Here is a 12,268-nt window from a genome sequence, read left to right on the forward strand (position 1 = left end):
ATAGCCTAGTGGTTAGGACGTCCGCCTCCTAATAGGTCGGGGGTTCGATCCCAGGCACCTCTAACTTTTCGGAGTTATGTGCGTTTTTAAGTTACCTATTTAAATATCACTTGCTTTAAAGGTGAAGGAAAACATCGTGAGGAAACCTGCATGCCTAAGAGTTCTCCATAATGTTCTCAAAGGCGTGAAGTCTGCCAATCCGCACTTGGCCAGCGTGGTGGACTATGGCCAAACCTTTCTCATACTGAGAGGAGACCTGTGCTCTGTATTGAGCCGGCGATGGGTTGATCATGATGATGATGATGAATGCAATAAAGTAGGTAACGATTACTTTTGTTTTTTATTTAAGTAAATAACACATTTTATTTCAAAAATACATGTCTAAATTTACAAATTATGAAAATACTAAGTAGGTACAAAATGATAATTCCCGATTTTATGTCAATCCAGCCTTTAAAGGACACAAAATCAAGTTTTAAAAATATAATCCATACCTTTTTTTACCATAAAATTTTAATGTTTTTAATAACTACCTAGGTACTTAGTTTTACATACTGTACCTACTAAAAATGTTCAGGTATTAAATACGTAGGTAGGTACGATAATTAAGGTACAACATAAATTAATAATATTTTCATTTTGGTGGCAAAACAATTCATTTAAATTCCCGCCAATATGACATTATAATTATTAGTCAACACGACGTGTTTCCGATTTGCGTTTTGTTTTTGCATTTTTAACAAAAATTAAAGTTATGTATTTATAAATGAAAGATTTTATTTGCAAATCATGTCTATGTAGGTAATCATAAAAATTTTATGATAATAATTTTTAATATTTAACATTAAAAATTACATAAACTCAAAATAATTAATTAGCTTTTACATTATAATGTGGAAATTAAGGCAAAAATAAAAATTTAACTTATAGCCTCTACTTTTATCTCTGTCTGTCAGACCTGCCACTGTTGGAATGGATTCGATGTAAAACTGCTCATAAGTTTTTACTTCTTTTTGAAGACTTTGGTAGAAAACGGGAGTTTCCGCGGTTTTTTATATTAAGTACTTATATGGAATTAAAATACTATCAAAGTCAATAATCTGAATAAAAATACGAAAAAAATAAGTTAATTACACGAAAAATATTTGTGTTCGGATCTTATCAACTTAAACTTTGTATATTTAGTACTTACACGTAGGTCTATATACATATTAGGTATTAGTATTGCAGCCTTTCAAAGTACATTATTTACGCGTCATACATAGCTTGCAGTCTATTCTCGAGCGTATCGTCAAAGGGATTAAACCTATAATCGCTTGCCATCATGTTGCCCCAAAAGTCAGGGATGTCTTCGACTCCGAAAACCGGCAGTTTGGATTTCTGTTGACCTTCTGATTTGAACTCGTGTAGATTTTGCATTTGCGATAACTGTGAATTAAACAAATCAATAATAATAATTTACTACCAACCGGAAAGTGTACCTACCTACAAATTATTGTGAACTAGCTTATGCTCGCGACTTCGTCCGCGTGGAATATATAAATTTCAAACCCCTATATCACCCCCTTAGGGGTTGAATTTTCAAAAAACCTTTATTAGCGGATGCCTACGTCATAATAGCTATCTACATGCCGTATTTCAGCCCGATCCGTCCAGTAGTTTGAGCTGTGCGTTGATAGATCAGTCAGTCAGTCAGTCATTCACCCTTTCCTTTTAAATATTTAGATATATATTTTGAGTTTGAATTTGGAAAGAAACATGATTGGTTGAAACCGGGGAACTACCTACTTGAATATAAATACTCTAACAGCCGCACTCAGAGTTGCTAATCGTTACTTAAGATTGAGTTAAAACGAGACAGATTTATGTGAGAGATATATACTTAGCTCTGTCTCGTTATAACTAAACTTAAGTAACGATTAAGCGACTCTGAGTACGGCTGTAAATATATTTACAACAATACTTAAGTGTTATACCTATTTAGATTTTCTAAGAAAAAATATTCTTAGTTACAAGAAAATTGGTTATGTACATGATAGGCAAACATTTCATAACGTAAATTGCGCATTCAATAAAATTTAAGTCTTGCCTTTACACAAGTTTGAAAAATCTATTGAAAATATTACTCAATGTTATATGCTCCTTAAAAAGCATATTACACAATCGAAGATTTTATATTGTCTGTCTGTGACAGGTTGAGATAGCAGTCGGGGTATGAGGCGGGGGGAATGCCCCGCACACCCGCACGTCACCCGCAGTTGCCTGCACCGGGTTAGTGCGGGGGCTGTGCCGGGGTGTGGGGCGTTTCCTCCCCGACTCGCAGGCTACTCGCAGGACTCTTTTATATAACATACCTATCCAGGATAATATTATTGGAAATAGAATCTTTGAAAAGAGCAACCGTCGAGTTTCTTACTGGTTCTTCTCAGTAGGAAAGGCATTCCAAACCAGCCAGTAGATATTTTTTGATGATTCAAAGGTTTACTTGAATAAAAACTTTATATTTCTGTCTGAAAAGTTGGGAAGTTAGTAGTGGTTACCTTCATAGAGTCCGGGCCTCGCTTCCTCCTCAAGTAGTTGAAGCAGCAAGAGCGAAAGTGCCTCGTGCCGCACGCAGCAGCGCACTCGCTGCCGCACGAGTCGCACGACAAGCTGGCGGCCCACATTGTGCTGCCTGGATATAAAGGGGGAAATTAAAATTGTCGTACCTTCAATGCAAGAGTGAATAGGGTACCTACCTTGCAGGCAAGTGCGCTCTATAACCTAGATAAATAATAATAATAATCTAAATATATAAAAGGAAAAGGTGACTGACTGACTGACTGACTGATCTATCAACACACAGCTCAAACTACTGGACGTATCGGGCTGAAATTTGACATGCAGATAGCTATTATGACGTGGGCATCCGCTAAGAAAGGATGTTTGAAAATTCAACTCTATAGGGGTTTGAAATTTGTGTAGTCCACGCGGACGAGGTCGCGGGCATAAGCTAGTAATAAATAATTTTTTTTTTAAATAGATATAGCGAGCAAACGGCAGGCGGGTCACCTGATGTTAAGTGATTACCGCCGCCCATGAACATTTGCAGCACCAGAGGAGCCGCCGATGCGTTGCCGGCCTTTTAGGAATTTGTTGGTCCGCCCCTTGAATAACCCCAACTCTTTATTTGTTCCAATTACAACTTTGCTTTAAATTACCCTCGACCCCCAAACTAGGTTAACCCGTGTCATGGGGGTCAGTCTCTTCCCAGATGTGCAATGACAATGATTAATATTTTTACTTTAGAGTGTGATGAGCGTGCGCGTGTTTCGGTGTATGGGTTTGTGTATGTGTGTGTGTGTGTGTGTGTGTGTGTGTGTGTGTGAGTGAGTGAGTGTGTATATTCCTATTATAAGTAGGTATCAACGAATTAGCTTTTCAGTAGCTTCATAATTTAGCAAGATTGTCGTCCAGCACAAACCTTTTTGCAGTTAAAAAAAACCGGCCAAGTGCGAGTCAGGCTCGCGCAACGAGGGTTCCGTACTACAGTAGTATTTTTCGACATTTTGCACGATAATTCAAAAACTATGATGCATAGAAATAAATAAAAATCTGTTTTAGAATGCACAGGTGAAGCCCTTTCATATGATATCCCACTTGATATAGTTATCTTACTTCGAAAATTGAAAATACTAATTACTAGTTCATGACCACAATTTAATTTTTTTTGTGTGATGTAACCACAAGTTCGGAGGCGTCTCTAGCCCTTGTGGCGCCCGTGTGCAACCAGTACCCTGGCGCCCTCTAGTTCACGGTTTTCACATTTTTCCTTAGCTGGATCACACGCAGGAAACGAAAGAAAATTAACATAAACCGTAGGTACAAACAGCAAACGCTACGGAGCGGGCTATGTTGGATGTCCCCGTAATCCGTAACGAGGAAATCCGTAGGAAAAGAAGTACCTGAGTCAAAGTCGACAGATGGCGCTCCTTCCCGCTTATGTCGGCTAGGATCCGCCTGAGACCAAGTCGCTACCACAAAATAAGCAAATAATAAATTATCTATATTAACAAGCAAGTAAAAAAAAACGGCCAAGTGTGAATCAGATTCGTACACCGAGGGTTCCGTACCTTAGAAAAAAAATATATGTAAATAGTTTGGTTATTATCGCCTCAAAAATAAATAGTTTTTATTTAGGCCGGTATAGTTTATATTTCAGTGATTATTACTGATTTCTAAAAAAACTGAGCTGGTTTGAGCGGGTTTTATTTTTCTTGTAGGTACATATTTTAAACTTCTATATTTTCAAGCATTACTTAAGACTATTCTAAATTTAAAGTCGAGAGAATGCATAAGTAGTTATTGAAAGTAAGCAGCTGTAACTAAGTCGTCCTACAAGAGTTCCTTTTTTATCATTTTGGTACGGACCCCTAAAGTCAGCCCATAATAAAAAAGTACAACTAGGTAGGCTATCTATCTAGCCTTTTAATTGGCCAATTGCATAATTTAAAAGAAATTTATCAAAAAAATAATATCTTATTGTGCGTATAAATAATAACAGTCAAAGTTATTAATTACTATGCAAAAAATATAAGCCCAAATCTTTTTACTTTTTAGCACTTCAATAATTTATTTATTTCAATTCAATTCCAAATAACAACTTACCAATAAGCATTAGTGAAACTATGGCCGTAATTTTCAGCATAATGCAAATTCGGTGCAAAAACAAAACGCAAGACAAGATGGCTGACGGACCGTTGAAGTTCAAGTGACGGAGAGTCAAAGCAACTGCTTTTTATATAAAACCGAAGTTTGCTTATCTGTGGGTGGTAAACGCGTTTAAAATATTTATTTTGCGGGTGTAACTTACCCCTTACACCCCTTTTAGTAGTTTCCTTGAGAGGCATACTTAGAATATACAGCAATAAAAGAATAGTCCACTTGACTATTTTGAAATTAAATAGTTTAATAAATATTTTTTTATTCAATTTAACTTTTTCAAGTAGGTAGGTAACTACTTTTGAATAGTCAAATGCATCTACCACTGGTCTGCCGTGTAAATCCAAAACACTGTATCTTAGAAAACCCGTTTTTGAGAAAACTGTCTTTTTTATTTGGGTTGATTACAGTGTATTGGCTGTACACGGCAGTGGTTAGGAATGCCTTTCCAACTGAGTTAAGTTGGAAGACGCTTAGGATTAGGGTTTTTTAAAAATCTTCGATTTTCCGGGACAAAAATTAGCCTATGTCCTTCCCCGGGATGCAAGCTATCTCTGTACCAAATTTCGCCAAAATCGGATGGGCCGTGAAAGGCTAGCCGGAAAAACAGACTTTCGCATTTGTAATACTTATTAGTATGGATAATCTTTAAGGTTTATTCATCAACCCATCGCGGGCTCACTACAGAGCACGGGTCTCCTCTTAGAGTGCGAAGGGTTTTGGCCACAGTCTACCATGCTGGCCATGTGCGGATTGGTAGACTTCACACACCTTTGAGAACATTATAGAGAACTCTCAGGCATGCAGGTTTCCTCTCTATGTTTCCTTCACCGTTAAAGCAAGTGATATTTAATTACTTAAAACGCACATAACTCCGAAAAGTTAAGGTTGCGTGCCCGGGATCGAACCCCCGACTTCCGATTAGAAGGCGGACGTCCTAACCACTAGGCTATCACAGCTTTTTAATTAAAAAAAAACAATTTTGCTTTCAAAAGGTATATTTTCGACGTTATAATAATTAGCCCCATATTTAAGAAAACAGACATCAAAGGCTGTAATTTCAAAGTTTTAATATTTTCAATAAAAATGCTAAAACTTGATCGAAGATGGCCGCCGTGTGGCGTTTGCAAATATTTCTAAAGCCTTTAACACAACGCGCGACAGAAACTGATAGAAAAAACCAGCCAAGTACGAGTGAGACTCGCGTACCGAGGGTTCCGTACTCGGGCATTTTTTTCAACACTTTGCACGATAAATCAAAAACTATTATGCATAAAAATAAAATATGTTTTAGAATATACAGGCAAAGTCCGTTCATATGATACCCCACTTGGTATAGTTATCTTACTTTGAAAATTGAAAAAACTAAATAAGTATATTTTGTTCATTAACACATTTTAATTTTTTTATTGCAACATTGACAGTTAAATAACTTGACAACAATGTAATAGGTAAAGAATATCTAAATCAGGTATTAGGAATTAGGATAGATACGTTAATTTAGTCAAAAAGCTTTGCGGATGGTCGCTTCGGAGGAGCTGCACTAGAAGAGGGCGATCCTTCATTTTGATTTCTGGATTCATCTTCAAGATCTTGATTGTATAGTACGCGACGGGCTGAAATGGCAATCGGGGAGGTAGCACCCCGCACACCCGCACAGCCCCCGCGCTAACCCGGTGCGGGCGAGCGCGGGTGACGAGGGTGTTCCCGTCCCTTCCCCTCACACCCCGATTGCCATCTCGACCTGTCGCGGACTTATATTTATCTTCTGGGACGCATTATTGAGTCATTTGGGCATAACATTATTCTTGGGCAAAACACTATTCTTATACCTAATATGTCCGTCGCAACTGCATGTCTGAAATAGTTCAAAGTCATCGATATAAATGACAAGATATGCCCAAGCGAACAAAATTTTTCACGGTTTTGTAATAGAGGTGTCAAATACAGGTTCATGTGTGTATCACAATATTATCACGTGTTACAGACAAATATTTAATAATTATTAACGTTACATTATTTTGTTACAAAAAAAAATTGCTTGAACCGTGAGGCGCAAGCAGAAAAATGGGTGCAATCGATTTTCGACCTTATTGACATACGTCAGAAAACAGCATTTTAGCAATCTATGAATTATACTGAGCAAGAATATGACAAAAAACAACTTTCTCATAACCGTCAATAAGGTCGAGATTTGCTTGCACCGATTTCACCATGAGGCGCAAGCAGATAAATGGGTGCAAGCGATTTCCGACCTTATTGACATAGGGAACAACATTTTAACAATCTATGAATGATACCTACTGAACTAGAATATGACAAAAATGATGATTGATGATTGATGATGATTTCTAAAAAGAACAATACCACTTCACGTACCTAACCTATTACCTATAATACTTAAATGTATGATAATACCTTCACTTTGAAAAACATTTTCTCATACGATTTATAAAATGACGCAAGTATTTCCAAAAAGAACAAATCTACTATAATAGGTATTATTAACGCGCGACACAAATCTATCACAACACAAAAATGTATCTAATCTACATTATTTTGCCTAATCTACATTACAATTATTCGCATTAAATATTTATCGACACTCAAGTTCACAAATAAATAAAACTGCATTCAAAATTTATAACGAAACAAACAAAATGATAAAAATACTAGCCGCATACTCGTATCATCACAGTCAACATGTAACAGGCCAATACGAAAATTCGATGTAATAATTATTCACCGTCGAATCGCGACGATATTTGTATTCAGCTGTACCTACCTAATATATTTTATTCTAATATCGTCGCTCGGTCGCGCCGCGGCGTATCAAAGATCGAACGCCCGAGTTATTTTTTAGGAAGGATTTTCTCAAATTTTCACTACTTATTATAATATATTGTATTCAATTTTGTTTTAATCTAAAAACGAATATCTTGAATACATTTATATATTTAATAAATTTATTAGGTACATTATTTTTTGACACCTCTATTTTGGAACCAAATAAATCAGCGCCACGTCTTAGATACTAATGAACGACCCGTTTGAAATCCAGACGTCACTGAGGTTGCATTGGTGCTAAAGCACCGCTGAGTCGGTGCCATTTTATTTGTTCAATGGCCCTGTCCATACGAAGTAATATATGTCAATGTTCAAATTGTATATGCCTATATATTTATAGACCTATATTTGGTCACACATGACACTTTATTTACAACTAGTTGACACCCGCGACTTCGTCCTCGTAGATTTAAGTTTCTAAGAAATCCCGTGGGAACTCTTTGATTTTCCGGGATAAAAAGTAGCCTATGTCCTTCCTCGGGATGCAAGCTATCGCTGTACCTATCAAATTTTGTCAAAATCGGTTGAACGGATGAGCCGTCAAATGAGGCTAGCAGACAGACAGACACACTTTCGCATTTATAATGTTAGTATGGTAATTTTTACCTTTAAGTATAATTATTTATAGACCTATATTTGGTCACACGACACACTTTATTTAGAAATATTTTATGTAGTTTATTAAATTAGTTTTAAGGTTTATTGTATTTTTCATAGTGACGTGATCAAATAAAAAAAAATCTTTCTTTCTTTCTTTAATAGTTACTTGTTAAGGTTCTCATCATCAACCCATCCTCTTAGAATGAGCAGGGTTTGGCCAAAGTCTACCACGCTGGCCAAGTGCTGATTAGCATTGCGCATAACATGGCCCAGTATTCGAGCTTTCTCCTTTGCACACATTTGAGTAGGTAACTCAGTGGACTTCCCCATTCTTTCGAATTTTAACGCAACGAGATTTTTAAAACCTAAATCGATCGAATAATCGTTCGAAGTCGCGGGCATCAGATAGTGTCATAATAAAGATCGATGTACATTATTTTCTTCCGTGTACCGTGAGTAAATACTTATAAGAATACTAAAAAGGGGTAGAGTAACAAAACAAACATTTCTCCTTGTTGACATCTACTAGCAAATACACTATGGTTCAATATAAAAAGGAGGGTAGAAAAGTGTAAGACATCATTCGAGCTTCGTCTGTCAATCGGCCATCTTGGATTTTATTTAGCGTTTTGTTTCTGCTACTCCATAGTTTCTGATCTTAAAAATGTATAAAATAACTGTTTTTGTCACTTTAGTTCTTATCGGTAAGTTTCGTGCTTCGAATATAATAAAACTTATAGCTTATAATATAGTTATTTAGATTATATACTTAGCTATATGCCATTGACTTCATCCGCTTGGATTTTGGTTTTTATAAATCCTGTGGGAACTCTTTGATTTTCCAGGACAAAACGTAGTATACACCACACGTCAAAATCTGTTAAACGGACGGACCATGAAATGGTAACAGACAAACAGACACTTCTGCCTTTATAATAAATTAGTACCTCATCATCATCATCATCATCATGATCAACCCATTGTTGCCGGCCCACTATCAGTAGTGAGATGAGGAGGTACCCGTGCTCAGGCACAGGTCTCCTCACAGAATGAGGATGGTTTATTGGCCATAGTCTTTCACGCTGGCCAAGTGCGGATTGGCAGACTTCACACACCTTTGAGCACATTATGGGGAACTCTCAGGCATGTTTCGTCGCGATGTTTTCCTTCACACTATACCTATTTAATTGCTTAAAACACTTAAATTCGAAAAGTATTCGATAAGTAAGATGCCCGGGATCGAACTCCCGCCCTCCCGAATAGGAGGCTTTTAACCACTAGGCTATCACAGCTTACTAGGATATCACTACTTTATTAAATTTTATCTTATTTTTATTTTTATTTTTATTTATTGGACACACAAAACAGATTATGACAATAATTGATAAAGTAATACAAGCCATGAATAAAACTAGTCACTCTCCAAAAAAAAGTGTGTACAAATGCAGTTATTAGTAATGGACGTGTACGAAGTTAGTAACGGACACACTATTAAACAATACCTATACTATAATAAAAGAACATAGAACTAAAAATTTGTTAAAAATCGAACACCAAATAAAGTACTTACCTACGTGTTATTGTGTTAGTTATTATACAAAACAAAAACGTATTAATATAAATTATAAGAACCTAGAAAACAAAAATATAAGTGTTCTTGTTTCTACTTATAGTAAGCGTCGCCTACGCATCGAATCTGTCATGTCAGTCGTGCGGGCCCGAGTGCGAGACCGCGTGCGGGACCAGACGCTTTCGCACCTGCTGCTTTAACTACCTCCGGAGGAAACGAGGCCTTGATGCTGTTAAGGTATTTCATCTTCCTACCATATACCCACCATGCCAATCAACATACCTCACTCTATGGAGCGAGCTATGTTGGATACCCGCTGTGTTGATGCGGATGGATGAGAAAGGCATAGGACAATGGGGCCGATTCTCTTGTACACAATATGTAAACTAAACTAAATTAACAGATCCAGCAATGGACGCATTTTATACGGACGCAAGTTAAGTATATGCTTGAGTCGTTGTCTTCGCGAAAACATGGTCACCGCAAGCGAGCGGCTGTTCTCGAATCAGTTGGTGCATGCAGTCATTCAACTAGGTGACCAAACTTACAGGATTTTAAAGTATTTTTCGATGAAAATATAACATGGTATAAAAATTATTATTGCAATCGATTCTGTGACTGATTCTGAACAAACTACTTTCTGGTTTTGCTTATTCTAAAACTAAAGTTGTAACTATTATATTTTTTATATTATGGGCGTCATTCCACCCTCACCACCTGGGTGTCTGGAGCACTTCGACCACCCGTTGTGCCAGATCCTTTTTTCCACGCACATGCAAACTGTGGAACCAACTCCCATCGGCGGTGTTCCCACTAGATTACAACATGGGGTTGTTCAAGGGGCGGACCAACAAATTCCTGAAAGGCCGGCAACGCATGGGCGGTTCCTCTGGTGGTGCAAATGTTCATGGGCGGCGGTAATCACTTAACATCAGGTGACCCGCCTGCTCGTTTGCTCGCTATCTCTATTAAAAAAACCGACCAAGTGCGAGTCAGGCTTGCGCAATGCGGGTTCCGTACTACAGTCGTATTTTTTCGACATTATGCAGGATATTTTTTTTTTATTTTTATATTCAGATACATGTTAGCCCTTGACTGCAATCTCACCTGATGGTAAGTGATGATGCAGTCTAAGATGATAGCGGGCTAACCTGGAAGGGATAAGGCAGTTTTTATTAAACCCGTACCCCTTTGGTTTCTACACGGCATCGTACCGGAACGCTAAATCGCTTGGCGGCACGGCTTTGCCGGTAGGGTGGTAACTAGCCACGGCCGAAGCCTCCCACCACACCAGACCAGAAATTTAGAAATTATAAAATTCCAAACCCCTGCCAGGAATCGAACCCGGGACCTCCCACTAATAAGACCACAGCGCTCACGACTGCGCCAGGGAGGTCGTCAAATTTCAAAAACTATGATACATAAAAATAAATAAAAATCTGTTTTAGAATGCACAGGTGAAGCCCTTTCATATGATACCCCACTTGATATTATAGTTATCTTACTTCGAAAATTGAAAATACTAATTATTAGTTTATGACCACAATTTAATTTTTTTTGTGTGATGCAACCCTAAATTCACGGTTTCTTGACAGACAGGCAGACAGACAGACAGACAGACAACAAAGTGATCCTATAAGGGTTCCTTTTGAGGTACGGAACCCTAAAAATTAAAAAAATATGAGCGCTCTAGTCACTCGAGCCTCACCGTGTGTCCATGTTTAACAACTTTTCAATTTTTTTTTCTTTTTTTCCAGTTTCCAATTCTTCAAAGCAACTTAAGACAGAAATTTCCAGTTTTTGTCTCCGAAGAGCCTGATTTTTGGAGTCTCATGTCAAATGATTATAAACCTAGCTACCTCGATGATATGATTGAAAACGGACTGCAAGCTTACGACACATAGACTGTGATATTTTGCTAGGGATGGCATGCTCTGTAAGTTTTAAAGGTGATAGAAATATATAGCAGCATATAAAAGAAATGTTTATATTAAAACTATATTATCACAAAAGTGTGTAGATATAATTATATTTTGTATAAATAAAATAAATAAAAATTTAATAACATTTTTAATTTGTTATTTTCTCTCTAAAAAAAAGGACAGGAATAAGAAAATGACGTCAGTTTTCAAATCCAAGATGGACACTTTTTATTTGAAAATAGTTATTTGTTATGCAAGGCTGCAAAAATGTTATTTTGTCGCGAGAGTTTGTTTTGAATTCCGAGCCAGCGAAGGATTCTAAGGTTGAACTGCGAGCGAAGCACCTCTTGTACGAGCATTTAGTGTTTTCCTCGCTGTAGTGAGATGAAAAGAAGTCTGTTTCGCACGGCTGCAAATTTATTTGCGCTCGAGCCTTTGAATTCCTCGCTACGCTTAGGATTCTATCTTTGAACCTTAGAATCCTTCGCTGGCTCGGAATTCAACACAAACTCCCGCGACAAAATAACAATTTTGCAGCCTTACATAACAAATAACTATTAGTTTTAATTTAATGTTGTTTTTTTAACTTGTAATTTAGATATAAAAAAATACTTATTTCTTTATAATA

The 12,268-nt window shown here is 37.1% G+C and overlaps 1 protein-coding gene across 3 annotated transcripts; it reads right to left on the reverse strand.

Annotated features, from left to right (window-relative positions):
• Positions 1 to 321: 321 nt before the first annotated feature.
• Trissin (trissin) lies at positions 322 to 5,635 on the reverse strand. 3 transcript variants are annotated; one of them, XM_034982088.2, is made up of 4 exons: positions 4,648 to 5,635; positions 3,945 to 4,013; positions 2,541 to 2,674; positions 322 to 1,428 (listed from the first exon to the last, which is right to left on the reverse strand). In XM_034982088.2, the coding sequence occupies exons 1-4, from the start codon at positions 4,685 to 4,687 to the stop codon at positions 1,249 to 1,251; spliced, it is 423 nt and encodes a 140-aa protein (XP_034837979.1). In that variant the 5' UTR covers positions 4,688 to 5,635; the 3' UTR covers positions 322 to 1,248. The 3 variants fall into 3 exon arrangements, with proteins under 3 accessions (XP_034837979.1, XP_069363910.1, XP_034837980.1); XM_069507809.1 differs by having other exon boundaries at positions 3,945 to 4,112; XM_034982089.2 differs by lacking the exon at positions 3,945 to 4,013.
• Positions 5,636 to 12,268: the final 6,633 nt, after the last annotated feature.

Source organism: Maniola hyperantus, chromosome 26 (genome assembly GCF_902806685.2).
Source record: "Maniola hyperantus chromosome 26, iAphHyp1.2, whole genome shotgun sequence".
Lineage (NCBI taxonomy): Eukaryota > Metazoa > Arthropoda > Insecta > Lepidoptera > Nymphalidae > Maniola > Maniola hyperantus.

What these genes read in the sequence shown, in the direction of transcription:
- Trissin (XM_069507809.1), bottom strand. Translation starts at nt 4,687, where the DNA reads ATGCTGAAAATTACGGCCATAGTTTCACTAATGCTTATTG. An exon ending in ATCTGTCGACTTTGACTCAG is followed by an intron (nt 2,675 to 3,944) that starts GTACTTCTTTTC and finishes CTTTATATCCAG; the next exon opens with GCAGCACAATGTGGGCCGCC. An exon ending in GAGGCCCGGACTCTATGAAG is followed by an intron (nt 1,429 to 2,540) that starts GTAACCACTACT and finishes TTTAATTCACAG; the next exon opens with TTATCGCAAATGCAAAATCT.